This window comes from Melanerpes formicivorus, unplaced genomic scaffold (assembly GCF_026170545.1).
Source record: "Melanerpes formicivorus ecotype bairdi unplaced genomic scaffold, bMelFor1.0.p_v2 SCAF_5, whole genome shotgun sequence".
In the NCBI taxonomy this organism is placed as follows: domain Eukaryota; kingdom Metazoa; phylum Chordata; class Aves; order Piciformes; family Picidae; genus Melanerpes; species Melanerpes formicivorus.
In genome coordinates this window covers 20,750,553-20,766,304 of record NW_027142357.1, presented here as the reverse complement: position 1 = coordinate 20,766,304, position 15,752 = coordinate 20,750,553, and the positions used below count along the sequence as shown (strand labels likewise).

General features: G+C 38.5%; 1 protein-coding gene across 20 annotated transcripts in view; it reads left to right on the top strand.

The window, feature by feature from the left end:
* The window catches only part of MYO3B (myosin IIIB), a 202,190-nt gene that overhangs the window by 42,852 nt on the left and 143,586 nt on the right, over positions 1-15,752 (top strand). For all 20 annotated transcript variants that reach the window (XM_068138617.1, XM_068138614.1, XM_068138619.1 and 17 more), the window contains one exon: positions 9,232-9,377. In XM_068138617.1, coding sequence (XP_067994718.1) covers positions 9,232-9,377 — 146 coding nt within the window. The remainder of the gene's footprint in view (positions 1-9,231; positions 9,378-15,752) is intronic.

Sequence of the window (15,752 nt, the reverse complement as noted above, 5' to 3'; positions counted from 1 at the left end):
TCCTTTGAAGAATTTTGTTTTGAAATGTGGTACATGACACTTGGAAAGGCTGAAACATTAGTAAAGGTATATGAATTCTGTAATAGTAAGTTAACCAGAGGTAAAATCTTGATTCTGTTTTCCTGTTGATTTCAGATGTCACAGTATTATTTTAAGCTGTGATCAACTATGTATTTTGGATATTTGTTACCATTTTGCCAACATAAGGTAATTATCAGTAAGACTGCCTCAAGGCAATAAATTTAACCTTGAAACAATAATATTTGCATAATATTTGCATTGTTTTGATACAAAGATGTGTCTCTGATTGATCTGAAGAAAACTCAACCAAACTGGTAAAAAAAATGAATCCATAAAGTTGTTTTCATTAATCTATTTGAAAAATATATAAAGGAAAAATATAATTTTGCAAAGACTCACAGCAGTTACTCCACTGAAGTCAATATTCATAAGAGCTGTATTCAGCTTTTGAATTTGGTCCATCCCCACCAAAAAAAAAATCATCCTTTTGGTAGATTAGGTCTGATTTCTCTTATTTACCTATTGTAGGAGAAATTAAGAATTTACCCAATAGTCCATTTAAGAGTAAATACATTTTGCATATAGTTGAATACTGCATTGGAAAAGCAGCAGAAACAATGCTAGAAAAATTACCAGAAAAGATAACTCCATCACTAACCTGGGCTTATGTTTTTAATTATCTCTAAACAAGTACAGCGGTACATTTCCCTGAAACTATTGAATGTATTATCATTTTGTCACACTTCAGCCAAGCTTATTTGCTAGCATCGCAGGACTCAGGGTCAGCACCCTGTTAATACCTCTAGATCTCTTCACTTTAATTCCTTATTAGCTAAAATTAGCTCTTTGGTATGCATATATTCACCACACTTTTGAATTCCAACTAAGCATGGGACCTTGTAAATAATATTTATAATGAACTGTAGGAATCCACCGCTTAGGAAAACAGGATATAGATTTCAAGAATATATATACACTTCTCTTTCTGCTTCCACACCATTTGAAAACAGTTTTCCAGTGAAGTGGTATGCATATTTTATGATAAGCATAGGGAACTCCTTCCTGCTCTAAAAAAAGAAAATTTTGAAAATATTTCTGCATAAGATCTTCCATGAAGGTGTAATAACTATTCCTACAGCTAAATGATAAGATAGATCATTGAATTAGCTCTTACTACAGTGTTTGGTTGTGTTGTTCTTTTGTTTGTTTGGGTTTTTTTCTAATGATTTATAGTAAATAAGATTGAAAACATAATTTACAAAAAATTACTGATTGTTCTTAGGAAGAAACTTCTGAAATGGGAATAGGGCAAACTGATGCTGCTACTGCTTTTACAGAACTTGTATTTGCCTGGCATCATGATTAATTAATGGTGAAACACTTGAAAATCTCACATTTAGTAGGTAAAAATAATGAATGTGAGATCTAGTAAAGGTAAAGAATGACAGCATTAACTCATTCATAACATGGGCTTTTGTTACACTGTGATTGGAACAATTACTTGTTGTTTAACTTTACTATATTTGTGATAGACACGTTCAAGTGTCTCGATGTCCTTCTTAAACTGAGGGGCCTAGAACTGGACACAGTACTCAAGTTGTGGCCTAATCAATGCATAGTACAGGGGCACAATGGCTTCCCTGCTCTTGCTGGCCACACTATTCCTAATGCAGGCCAGGATGCCATTGGCCTTCTTGGCCACCTGGGCACACTGCTGGCTCATGTTTAGGCAGCTGTCAATCAGTACCCCCAGGTCCCTCTCTGTTTGGGAGCTCTCCAGCCACTCTGACCCCAGCCTGTAGCTCTGCATGGGGTTGTTGTGGCCAAAGTGCAGCACTCAGCACTTGGACGTGTTCAGTGACATCCCATTGGATTCTGCCCATCTGTCCAGTCAGTCGAGGTCCTTCTGCAGAGCCCTTCTACCCTGTAACTGACCAACATCTGCTCCTAACTTGGTGTCATCTGCAAGTTTGCTGATGACTGACTCAGTCCCCTCATCCAGATCATCAGTGAAAATATTAAAGAGGATGGGGCCCAGTACTGATCCCTGGGGGATGCCACTGGTGACTGGCTGCCAGCTGGATGTCCAGAGAAGGGCAACAAGGCTGGTGAGAGGCCTTGAGCCACAAGCTGTATGAAGAGAGGCTGAGGGAGCTGGGATTGTTTAGCCTGGAAAAGAGGAGGCTCAAGGGTGACCTCATTGCTCTCTACAACTACCTGAAAGGTGGTTGTAGCCAGGAAGGGCTTGGTCTCTTCTCCCAGGCAACCAGCACCAGAACAAGAGGACACAATCTCAAGCTGTGCCAGGGGAAGTTTAGGCTCGAGGTGAGGAGAAAGTTCTTCACCGAGAGAGTGATTCGTCATTGGAGTGTGCTGCCCAGGGAGGTGGTGAAGTCACCGTCCCTGGAGGTATTCAAGAGGGGATTGGACGTGGCACTTGGTGCCATAGTCTAGTCATGAGGTCTGTGGTGACAGGTTGGACTCGATGATCTTTGAGGTCTCTTCCAACCTTTGTGATACTGTGACTTGCTTAAGGACTTGGAGCAGTTTGCTGGCAGAATGAGGGATAGAATCAGGTCTCTAAATGGCCACATATGACTAAAATGCCTCTGTCTCTGAGATGCCACCTTCTGAGGGCTGTCTGGCCTGATTTAAATGAAGTTATCCTTTTGGAAACACAGTTCAGGAATTTAATAAATAAACGTAAGAAACAGTAGTTTCTGCCCTGTTGGTTTTTTCTTCCTGCTTTCTTACAAGATTTTCTGTGGTTCTCAAACCCAAGCTTTAGCAAGCAGCAGTAGTAAGGAGCTGCATTCAAGTTGCGTAAGGTCCAGAAGGAAAGCAGTGGAGTTCAAAAAGATGAATTGGAATAAAGAGGTGCCTGTAAAGGAGGTGGCCTGTTAGAGAGGCAGAGAGCACAACAGGACAGCACCAGCAAGCTCTAGCTGCAAAGCAGAGTCTGGCAGATGCCTTTAGGGGAGCTGACCCTCCTCACAGGCTGCCTGGCAAGAGTGGCTTGAAAAGGATGTGGCAGCTGGAGGAAACTTCAGGGAACCTTTGCCAATAACCTTGATAGCATGGCCATAATCTTGTGAAGAGATGTGAAGACATGCAGATGCTTGTTTTGTTCTAAACAGCAGCTGTGGAGAGGTTATAAAAGTTTCATGTAGAGTGTTTAAAGATTTTTTAAAACCAAACCAATAGAGAAAATAATTCCAGTACCACACTGCCTTGCACATTTCCCTACATGAAATGTGTTTGCTTGTGGGGCTGGAGCTGCCTGAATTCTCCACTTCATTGTAAAATGCCATTTACAAATCTGAGATATGTAGTGTATGTCCTTACTGCTCAGGAATAGATCTGTGGGTCAGTAACAAAATGTCAATGACACTGTTATTAGTAGTGTTGAAGTTGTGATGGTCTTGTGGTAACAAGCAAAACAGATTTGTTTGCTCAGGAACTTGTCTGGTTTTCCTCACGGTATCATTTGATCTAGTAAGTATTATGTTTCCTTGCAAGTGTAGCTTACTGCCAAGTGCAATGTAATGGTCTCAGGAATATTTCATTTGAGTGAGTTAAAAATTGATTACTTGACATACAATTTATTTTCAGTGAATCAACATGAATTGTTAGAATTGCTCTTAAGAATTGCTTAGATTACTATGTTGTTTGTTTGTTTTGGTAACATTTCTAACAACATAATAGTTTTTTGGTATATGATGAAACAATTTCTGTTGTGATAATAAATAAGGAACTGAAATGTAAAGAAGAAAATGAGGGAATATGGAATCAGTTTCCATTACAAATTTGCTCTTTTTTAAATTATATGACTGTGATTGAGGGAAGGAAGCGAGGAAAATAGGAAGCGAGGGAGGGATAGAGCTAGATAAGGGATCACATTGGTCTGGATTACTCAGTATCCCCAGTACTGCTACATGCTGTCATGAAAGAGGTTTTTTCCCACCAGTGTGTAGAAATTGTACTTAATATTGTATTTTCTATGTAGATAAATTGTTAGGTTATGTAGTGTCAGGTGGAGCATAGAAGTCCAGTTGGTTTATTTCATCTGGCTTACATAGCTAGCTGTTCTGCTCTCCTTGCAGCAAGGGTAACAGTTCTGTGCCACATTCATTTTACATACACAGTGCTTTTCAGCATTGTGCTCACACACCTCATAAGCTGCTTAGTTAGCTACGTCAGCTAAGTACAGCACTGCCTTTCTTCAGTATCAACCTTTTTGACTCCAGACTTCTTTCTTCAGGCAGGTCACCAGCACTAATTGGGTAGCAATCATCTCCAGGTAGCAGATCTGCACTGCTATTTTTGGTATTGTGTGTGCTTGCAGCTATACTTTGTACATGCACGGTGTGTACTAAGGAGAAATGAAAGTAAGGCCACAGCTAATAATTTGGGGTGAACTTACAAGGATTTGATACATTTTGCTTCAGCTAAATATGCATATAGCTGTTTCTCTGCCCACAAATCAGTATGACCACTGTACAAGTAACAGCTAGTTCTTTGTATTACCCATTTTCCTTCTTTTAAATCTCCCTGTGATCTCCTTAAGGGATTGCTGAAGTTCAAAGAAATATTTTCATTGATTACAGAACAAGTGGAATTATATCCTTGAATATGAAGTCTTATTGTCAGGGTGTGAATCATCTTGCTTATCTCTGTGAAGTTTTGGGTTTCTGTAGAAGTAATGAATCACAAAGAATGCCTAATCATTGGCTACTCTAGATTCCTTCTACTTAGTGTCCCTGATTTGTTTATGTGCTTTGTTACGGCAGTGAATTCCCCCCCACCTCACTTTGTCCCAGTGTGACCCTCAGCACAATTAGTGTTGACACCTGCCGTCATGTTGTCTGTTTCTCTGTGTAGTGTTTAGGTGCTTTTCATCCTGCAGAAGTATGGCTGGGCATGAAATCACAGCAAGTGTAGAAGGTGGTAGCCTGTCTCCTTAGCAACCTGGGCCACAGTGTGCAGGTAACCAGCCCATGCCTAAGTGAAAGACTTGGTGCTTATTCCCATGGTGTTTAGTGGCAAATCTCAAGATTAGCTACATCACCTCTTGAAGATTGGGCATGAACATGGTGTTTGCAGCAAAGCAAACTACCTCTTTCTATTTGCTTGTGCAAGCAGGGAAGGATTTTGCTCGATATAAAATAGGTGCAGATAGGTACAGAAGCAAGTAGCATTTTCTTCTGGGCTCTCTTCATGCCCCACTAGGCCAGCAGGCATCAGCAGTGCTGATAAGCACTCTTAGTTCCAGAGCTCCAACTGAAAAGGACAGATGTTTGAAACAAACAAGTCAGTGGCATTTTTCCTTTTTGTGTTTGGCTTTTAGAGGTTTTTTGCAGGGAATTGCAATAGTTTTCAAGGCAAAACAGGAATCGGGCATTCCCAAGCACTCATCTTGTGAGCTAGGGCTAAGAGAACTCTTTCTTCCTTCAATTTCAAAGTAGCATGTTGTCTGCTAGCCAGCATATAAACTGCCAGCAGGCATCTTTCATTAAGGAAAAATAAGCAATTTGTGTTTCTCAAGTGGTGCATAAATGGGTAAGATTCTAACAATAACATCCACAGAATTTGAATTTTTTTTTTTTCAAATAAAAATGATCATTAAATTTCTATATATGCTGCATATTCTATGCCAGAAGAGCAATTAATTTTGTGTGTTTTCTGTGAGGCTGATCTCATTATAGTTAAATTAACTGTCTAAAAGATACTGGCTGATATTTTTTTTTGTAAACCAAGAAAATGCAGATTAAGGGGAATATTTTTCTGAAAGAAGCACTGCAGGCTCTGATATTAGAATAGAGGAGAATCTAATAGTGTTTAATTTTCCTTACTTAGAATGTCAGTGTTTTCCCATTGTGTCATTTTACTGCCTTGTACCATATTTACTGGAGCTGTGGAGTAGTAAATGAAGATGCATTATGTATGCCTTTCTCTCGATGATCTCAAAGGTCTTTTCCAACCTGGTTAATTCTAATTCTCTCTTTTTATTGCTTTCTGCAACTGCCTGAAGGGAGGTTGTAGCTAGGTGGGGGTTGGTCTCTTCTCCCAGGCAACCTGTGTCAGAATGAGAGGACACTGTCTCAAGCTGCACCAGGGGAGGTTTGGGCTGGATGATAGGAAGAAGTTCTTCACAGAAGGAGTGATTGGCCATTGGAATGGGTTGCCCAGGGAGGTGGTGGAGTCCCCATCACTGGAAGTGTTTAAGAAGAGAGTGGATGAGGCACTTGGTGCCATGGTTTAATTGGTTAGATGGTATTGGGTGATAGGTTGGACTTGATGATCTCAAAGGTCTTTTCCAACCTGGTCTGTTTTCTATTCTAATACACTGTGAAGCTGAGTAAAGCTCCAGGAGTTTTTTTATTTTTTAAAAACAGCAGTTGCAGTATGCCTTCTTTACCCCATTCATTGTGAGTGCAGAGCCTTCTGATTTTCACAGAATTTCAGTGTTGCTTGTTAAACTTTCTTAAAGTGTGGTACATAGCATGTTTTGCCATTGGTCTCTGGCTAGAAGCAATTGTGGTGCTTATATTGTGGTGTGGTGTCTTTGAATGTGGGAGACCAGCTATGTTTGTGGCACTGCTGATGAAGTCAGATGTGACCTTGAGCAGGTCCTTGTTTTCCTTCCCTTGAAAATGATAATATATTCCTCTGCACCATAAAGTTTGAGAACAAATAGGAAAGTACTTCAAAAGAGCAAGCACACTGATGAGAGCAAGGCAACTTCTGAGGTAGTCACCTCCAGGAGATGGGCTCTAGCAGAATTTTAAATGAGTAGAGAAATATTTTTCACATGTTTAAAATGGAGGGAGACCCCAGTGTGCTTATTTAGGCACATATGGATAAGCTACTGAATTTCTGAGTCATGGCTTTGGAAGTTTGCTTGCATTATTGTTTTTTGGGGTGAGGGGGTGTTTGGAGTGCTGGGGTTTTAGGTTGTGATTTGAGGGGTTTTGTTTGGTTTTGTCTTTTGGAGGAAGTGTCATTGAGTATACAGATGATTTGGGGAACTGCTTCAAGAAGCAAAAATAATCAAGAAATACAAGCTTCCCTTTCAATTTCTGAGCAAAACTGCAATGAAGAAAACTCCAGCCAATACCAAATATGGCCTCTTTATATTATTGAAGTATCTGTGATGTATTTCCCCATTGACATTCTTACAAGTTTTTACATGAAATTTCATTTCTTTTCTCTCTTGTAAAGCATGGTATAAGGAAATGAAATTATCCCGTAGGCCTCTGAAGTAAGGGCGGTGGTTTAAATCTCTCTGCTTGAGTTGCATTGTTATCTACTGCACAGTAAAAAGCATCTTTTTGAAGATACAGAGGGATCTCTGGGATGTGATCAACAAACTCTTTGAAGAGCTAAGAAATATTTCATAGCTTTCACTTAAGACATTCTGTCAAAGAGAAAGTGAGACAGGAAAACAGTCTTCATCGACAACTTTGAAAACCCCCACATTAGCTTACAAAACTGCCTCTTCAAGTTAAAGAAAAGAAAATCCCTGAACCTTCTTTGAAGTGCTTCCTTCCTTTTTTTTTCTTTTTTTTTGTATTCTGTTTATTTGATAGTTGATACATAGGGGAATATGTATGTATGTTTTTTCTCAGATGGTTTGCAGACATTTTGCTGACTACTTATTGTATCTCACAGATCACTGGTGTTCTTCAGACAGTAGCTGAGAAACACTGGTCTAATACTCTGTCCGAAGATTCTTTGACATTACAGCAATAAAGGGGAAGTACCACAGTCAGTAGGGTGTGAGAGGAAATACTGACCTGGAAGAACTGAGGAGGAAGAAAGAGAGATCATCTTGTCAAAACATTGATAGAAAACTCAGGATAGATCTTAAATTTTTGCATTGATTCACTCTAGGAAAAGAACTGATTAGTACATAGCAAAGAAATTAACTAATGGCAATGTTACTGCCAATAAATAAATAAGTAACCCTTTTGGTATTACTTTAGTTAGTATGTTCAGCACCTGATTTCTGGTAAAAATGAATGTTGAGTGCTGTATGATGGTGTCATGAGCCCCTGAGTAAGAGATGGACAGGCCCTATGAGCCTGTTGGATAGAACCTCTGCAGGAGGCCAGAATGCCTCACTCAAGTACAGCTTATTGAGGAAAGTAACCAAGAGGTTAAGATGGCAGCAGCAGCTTCTCCAGGAAAGGTTTCCTTACAGCAGGCTGTGAGTGACTCTCTGCCAGCACCTCCCTGTGCTGCTGACTTGCACATTGACATCTCTGCAAAGCATTGTCCCAAATTGAAGCCCTAGCACAAGAAATCAAAAGTAATAGAGAAGTTAAAAAAAATAATTAAAAATTCTCATCTAGATCATAGATATGGACACCCTTAAGACACGCTGTTGGAAGTCCTGTTTATCTTAAGTACAAACTAGTAACAATATTGTATTGGAAGCTGATGTTACCAGTATGGGGGGAGCTGACATTTTCAAAGGAATTGGTCTAATTGATGAGATTTTGGAAGATAAACATGAGACGGGATTCCTAATAGAATCCTAATAGATTCCTGATAGAATAAAAGGCAGAGAAACTGTGGGGTTTGTCTTAATCCTTTCCAAAGATTATGGGTAAGTACAGTCTTCAGTTTGAATCTCATGTTTATAGATGTAGCATTGTTTCCAGCTTATGTTAACTTCAGTTTTTCTTAGACAAAGTACATGATATGATTTTTTTTAAAACAAATATGTTAGAGACAAACTAAACAAATGAGGGGGAAAAACTGGCAGAAAAGAATGGTGGAATATTCTTATCTAAAAACCAGCTGTGCAAATCAGTCTATCCTCATGAATAGTCATGGAAATTAATAACATCAATGGGGCTCTCTTCTCAGCTCTTGTAATAGGTTTTTGCAAGAAACAGAATGTAATGCTGATGCCCTTTGTAGAGATACTTGAAGCACCTGTGAAGTTAAATGTATAGAAGGGAGAGATTATTTTTAAAGAAAACAAAGCTAAGAGAAGTTCTGATTGACTGGGGGGTGTTTTTTTGTTTGTTTTGCTTGGTTGGTTGGTTGTTTTCCAAATCTGGGGTCTACAGGCGAAGATACTGATTTGAAAGCTATGTAGGATTTTAGACACGGTTCAAAAAAGTACTTTTCATGCCACGCTCAGATAGCATGGATTGTATGTTAGGTTAAAGCGTTGTTTTCTCTGCTTTGTTCTGATAGGTCATTGCTTGTGAACAACAGTACGATTACTCATATGATGCTCGATGTGACGTATGGTCCTTGGGAATAACAGCTATTGAACTGGGGGATGGAGACCCTCCTTTATTTGACATGCATCCGGTGAAAACCCTTTTTAAAATTCCAAGGTATGGCACTAGATGGCTCTCTTCACTCACTGGTTTGTTCACAGGCGATCTAGTCAAAGGAGAACAACATTTGCTAAGCGTTTGTGTTGCAGATCCTAAGAATCTCTCATAGGAAAGGACATTAAAAAGCTGTAGTATTAAAGACTTAATTTTTTCCCCCGCTTGACTAATTAATTAATTTATATTTTGAATGTGTTGAAATGTTAAAGACTTACATTTTTAGTTTATTCTTAGAATATAAAATCATATAATATCAGGTAACCTCCCTTCAAAAGTACTTTTCTTAGCTGCTGTTGATGAAAACGTTTGGTTCAAAAGAGGAAGAAGCCATCATTTATAACTCTTGAATAATATTTTAAAAATTTTAAATGTTATTCCCCTAGAGTTTTTTGCTTGTTTTACTGTGGAAGAAAACCATACCATTTTGACAATGCTATCAAGCAGGCAGTTTCAGCAAACTATGGTTAGAATATGAAGATTTGGATTGTCACACGTGGGTATAAAAAAGGGCTAGAAATTCCCTCTGTGCATAGCAATGTAAATTAGCTGTATCATTTCATGCTATTTTTGTTTCCATTTTGTTTTAATTTCACTGAGTCTTCCTGAATAAGTTAAGATGAGATTGACAGTGTGAAATAGAGTTTAGCAACAAAGCAGTTGTAATAATAGAAGAAATATAGAAATAATTTGTTCATCATTGATTAGGCTGGCATATACTTGTCTTTTCCACATTTTACTCATAAAGAAAGAATTGTCACTGACTGATAACAGTTTTAAACCTTCAGCATTACAAGCGTTTGACCTTTTGTTATCTGCACATTTATCATAGGCTTTTAAAATTTCTTCTGATTGCAATTTGCATTTCTGATTAAGTCTATTTATATGCAGATGCAGTTGTGCTGGGTTCTGCGTCATATAGTTATCTCCTTCTACCCAGCTCAGACGTGAACTGCCACCACTCTTTCAAAATTATTCAGTGCAGTGCTTCACCATGTTGCCTTTGCACAAGTGTAAATCAGGTCCTAGCAATTAAGGCAGCAAAGGAGGTTTCAGATTGCTAAAGCAATATCTATAAATTAATGCTTTAAACAGTTTAAAAGGATAGAAATCATACCAAAAGTAACAGCAAGCAATAGGAAGATATTTAGAATAAGGCATGCAGAGGCCTTGATTTCTATCTGTAGTTTACCTCTTTTCCTGTTCGCTGTTGCCTTTCTGTGTGACTTAACAAAACAGAGGTGAAGAAGTATCTGTCTGATGAATTAAATGAGTGCAGTTACTAAATTGAATGGTAGGAATTTTAAGTTGAAAGATTTCCCTGTGCTTTGCATTTAATGAGGTATAATGCTGCTGGTGGTAGCTAAGCATTCATATTAGATAAAGTGGCCTATAATACGTGCTGAGTGGCATAAGGGTCTGGGGTATAGGAGATAACAGCTTCTCTCCTGGTACTTGTTTGAAGTCCATTCAGAAGGTTAGTAAATATGACCAAAAGATGAATTTCCCTCTTACAGTAGTTTGGCAGTTTGGAGGTAATGTTAGTAAAGTTCCTGATATCTGTGTTGAAATTCACACATTTTTATGTGTGAGTTTATTTTCAACATGAGCATTGAGGGTTATTCTCAGGTTGAAAGTTGTTCTTCAAAACACTGGCTGTTGATTGCTCAAGCAGTGATGTGTGGAAGCATAGTTGGTCATCTTCTAAGCCTGTTCAAAGCAAAATCTTCTGAGCTCAGGGATCTTGCATCTTTACACCTTTTGCTTTCTTGATAATATCCGTCTGAAAGTATTGATGCAACTGTTAAGTCATCTGGTCATTTTTAGGTAGTTGCTATCCTTGAAGAAGTTATCCTTGTCTGAAGTTATCTAGTACAATTTCTCACCTACTGCAACATCTAGTAGCAAAAAACCCAACAGGGTAGCTGTTCTCCTTCTGTGTCCTGCTCATCCAGCTTAATTTGGTAGTCCTTAGCTGCATTGTGAAAAGGCCCTATTTACCCTCTCCACATGACTTCATCTCATTGTAAGTTCCAATCAAAAGAAAAGGAACACTGCTGGGGTTTTTCTTTGCTTTGCTTTTTCTTTCCTTTCTTTTTTTTTTTTTTGGTTACTGCTTCCCAGCTTCTTGTCCCAAGACTTTTTCTGCATCCATTGTCCATTTGAGCCAAAGTTCTCAAACCCAGTTTTCTGGATCGGTGAGACCGCAGTTAGACTTTAAACTCAGCAAGTTTTTTAACTGAGACTAGCATTTGTCACATCTCCAGAGGCATTTATGCTGTGCATGTGGATCTTCATGTCTTAAAATTGCTCTGCTTTTATCCGCAAACACCTTAAGTTACAGGGGCATGGATAAGAGGCAGCATATTCACACACCTCAGACTTTTGTCTCGGCAGAGGCGTGGTAAACACAAGCGCCTGATGTTTCCTGCTTTCTGTAGGAGGCTGCCTTCTTGAGCTTTTTCCCTGCAGGGGGCTCTGCTCCACCCATCGATTAAATCAAGATGTAATCTGTACATCTGGTGAGATGGAGGAAGGGTTCCTGCAGCTGACTGCCCTCAGTTCACAAATGGTAACAGTTCACAAATGCTCTGAAGTGAAATCTGAAGCTTACTGCTCTTGAGGGATATATAGAAAAAGAACTTACTCAGCTAGGTTTTTGCTTTCACCTGCAAAATAACCACTAGCAGGAAGTTAGCATTTTCCAAAATAGTCTCACAACTGTAACTTGTGATTCAAACTGCATTAATATTGGAGTACAATGGAGCTGAATACTAAAGTTCATATTTCTAATTCTGGGATTCTATTGGTAGTTTCAAGACTTGGGCTGGGAAGCACTATAACCTTAGAGATGTTCAGTCATGTGTATGTACTTATACTGTAATTTCTGACAGATACACATAATTGAATTTGTTGATAACAATTCCTCTTTCATCTGTGATTTCTTGTGGTTATGTGTGAAACTGGTAAATCAGGTTTCAACTGTTGTTAAATATGCACTAATGCCGAGTGACACCAAAGCATGTTGCACAGGTATGGGATAACTGTGGTACTCTACAGTGTAAAAGTGGAAGTGTAAAAAGCTACTGCAAATAAGCAATAAGTATAATGGGCTATTGATTTACTGCATATATCTAATTTCTGTATGTGTTCTCACAGGATAATTTTTGTAAGTTGGGCTGATTACACTTTAGTTTGGTGAGAAGATGAAATTGCTTTTCCCAGTATATGATACTTAAATGTCACTTAGGCAAAGAGTTATCAGGAATTATTTCTTTGTTCCTTTGCATTCCTGACTACAGTTCATCCACATTCTTCTATTTACACTGCCTTCGGTATAGTAGAAGGGTCTGGTTTGTGTGGTGCTGATTTCTTTGTTAGCAGAAAACTGCAATAATTTTCGAGTTTCCTTACCAAACACTGAATAATCAGTTTTCATTAATTTTCTTCAACATACTAATAATGGCAAAATTGGCAAAGCTAGATACAGAAACTTCTCTCTATGTGTATGTGTTTACACATAGGCAATAAAGTAGTTAAGTTTCTATGTCAGTGTAGTCATTGGCTTTTGTCCTAGAGACATCTCGTAATTGTGCTGCTACCCTTGACTGTGCTGCCAGTTAGTGAGATGAGGAGCTAGGCCTTATTCTTAAACAAATACTATTGAAATCAGTCAGTGTTTACTTTGACTTTTTAAGGCTTGAATCAACCACTGAATAAATTATTTTGTACTGACAGGCACAGCAGTTGCATATCCCCTAGCTACTTTGTCTTTTTGTGCAGAACTCAAGTCAAGGAGTTGGCTTTTACTGTTTCCGTGTGCTAACTTAAGCAGGAAAATGGGGAAAGCTAACAGGAGCCAAGCATCCTACACTGTTTTCTCTAAACAATAAGTAAATAAGATACTAAATTCAGATGGTATTAGTTGCAAAGCCTAAAGGTTCTTCTAGAAAGAAAGAAATTATACTTCTCTGTACTTTATATAGAACACTTATAGCCATGGAGGGGAAGGTCAGAGTGACACTGCTGTAGAAAAGCATGGTCAGAATTCCACTTCCAGGAAGCTATGGTGGAATGGAAACTTTATTACCAAACTTAAGAGTTCTGTTGGATTTATCATCTCTAGCTGACATAGGCGCATGTCTGCATTATATAACTTGAACCAGGGATAGACTAAGCTCTGGGTTGAATGGCTCAGAGGTCTTAAAATAAGCATATCCATGGATACATATCTGGGTCATATGGCATTGCTGGAAGAGGAGGTCCCTTACGCTCATTTAAATCCAGGTCTGCCTTCTTCATTTCTGTATGAAAAATTTTACATTCTCCTCTTTGGAGGATATTAACAGAAAACAATATATCTCACAATAAAATGTTCCATTTGCCATGAAGATTCTCTATGCCACCCTAGGTATGTATCTCACTGTAAGACTGTTGAAATTAGGATTTTCCCAGTCATACTTCTCTGTGCAGGCTAGTATTTATATAGAGGTGACAGAAATTTTGATAGCCCTGTAAGCTGGTAAATTAAGACCAAAGGCTAGTCCATACACAGAACTTTATAGTATGGAATGTTCCAATGGCACTAAAATCTTTTGCATTTGCCATTAGTTCTCTAATGTTCCTAGCTCTGTGTTTTTAGAACTGTTTTTATTTTACAGTTTTCACATGTCTGTCGTTCCAGCATTGCTGGAAGAAGATTCAAATACTTGTCAGGATCCTGCCTGCTGAAAGTATTTTATTTGAAGGTAGTTCTTAACAGGACATTGTAGATAACAAAGTGTCAGTCATGTCTCTTTGTCTTCTCCATCTCCTCAGCATGAGCAGCAACACTCTCATCTGATTACTGTGCCTTTCTAGATAAAGAACATGAGTTATCTTTTTTGTTTGCACTTCTCTTGCTCCATCTTATTGAGGGCAAGGATTTTACTAGAAAGATTTTAGTGAAAGGCCCATAAATGTTTTGATTAGGTAAATTGTATTAGTTAAAAGACTTCAGACAGATGAGTCCATATTTTTAGTGTGTTTTTAACTCTGCTGGTTTAACACAAGCTACTCTCACATGCAAGCCCCACACAAAGTTTGGGAGGGAAAGTAACACAAAAATTCCTGGGTTGAGATAAAGAGTTTAATAGAAATGATACAATGTACAATAACCATAGCTATTTCACAGAAAAGCACAGCAAAAGCAGTAGCAGAAGCTGGCCATAAAATTACTCCCCCACCCCCAAGCCCACAGCCAGCCCAACCCCCCAAAACTGGAAGCCAGAAGCAGCAATCAGAAAGCAGACAGGAAGTCCCTCAGGAGGCTTTTGGAAACATTGTAGGTTTTAAGGTTTGTAAGTGTTGACTTGGTACTTTTGATAATACAGCCTGAGCTGTGGGCCCAGTGTGTAAGCATCTTCCAGTTGTTAACCTCTTCTCTTGTCCATCAGAAAATGCAGTGTCTACAGCAAATATCTGATAGCAAAAGTGAAGAAGAAAATGCCATTTATACGTTAGGTCAGGTGTTTCATCAGACACTAGCCTTTTGGACCTTTTGCCTGCGTGTTACATAGATTTGAAAGAGGTCAGGATACAAACTCATCGACTAATGCAGATTTCATTCATGAACATTTTATTGTAAGAATGTGCAGTATGATTGTGATATGCATGAGACATGCATGAGACTTGTTCTTAAAATTGCTAATGAGAAGGAAGCATTATCTTAGAGTAAATGTGAATGTTCTGGTTTGCAATGGTGCACAAATTCTCCACCATCAAAATAAATTCCTGGATCTAACTCATAAATCTCCTGAAAAGGGACCTCCAGTGCCTAGAGATAGGGATAAATCATACTGTGAAGACACTGGACCATGAAATGATTCTGTTAACATGTCATCTGTCTAGAATATATTTTCAAATCTCCAACAGAAGGGTCTAAATTATAAAAGGACGGTGGCCTAGCAAACTTGGTAATTTGGCAGCTGATAATTCTAACCTCTTCCATCTGCTGCTGCTACTTAGGTGTGTCTGTTTGGGCACAATATTACAAAGGAAGAGATACTCAGATACCATTACACCTAAGCTTTTAAAAGTAAAATAGATTAATAAATTCTTCAGGGGATATGTGAGAAATATTGCATTGTATCAGCACTGTGTTTTAAGGTAGCAGTGATCTGAAATTTTGAAAAGTAATGGCTATAATAAATAATGTGGGAAAGAAGAGATAAAGACAGTACATTGTAGTCTGGAAAGGATGGTTCTATATGCTGGTGTAAAGTGAGAATTTCAGATCGTGTTGCAAAGATCCCACATTTCAGGATCTGTTTCTTTACAGTCCTGGGAGGTAGTAAATTAAGAGCAATTTTCTAAGTTACACTGATATCTGACACTAGC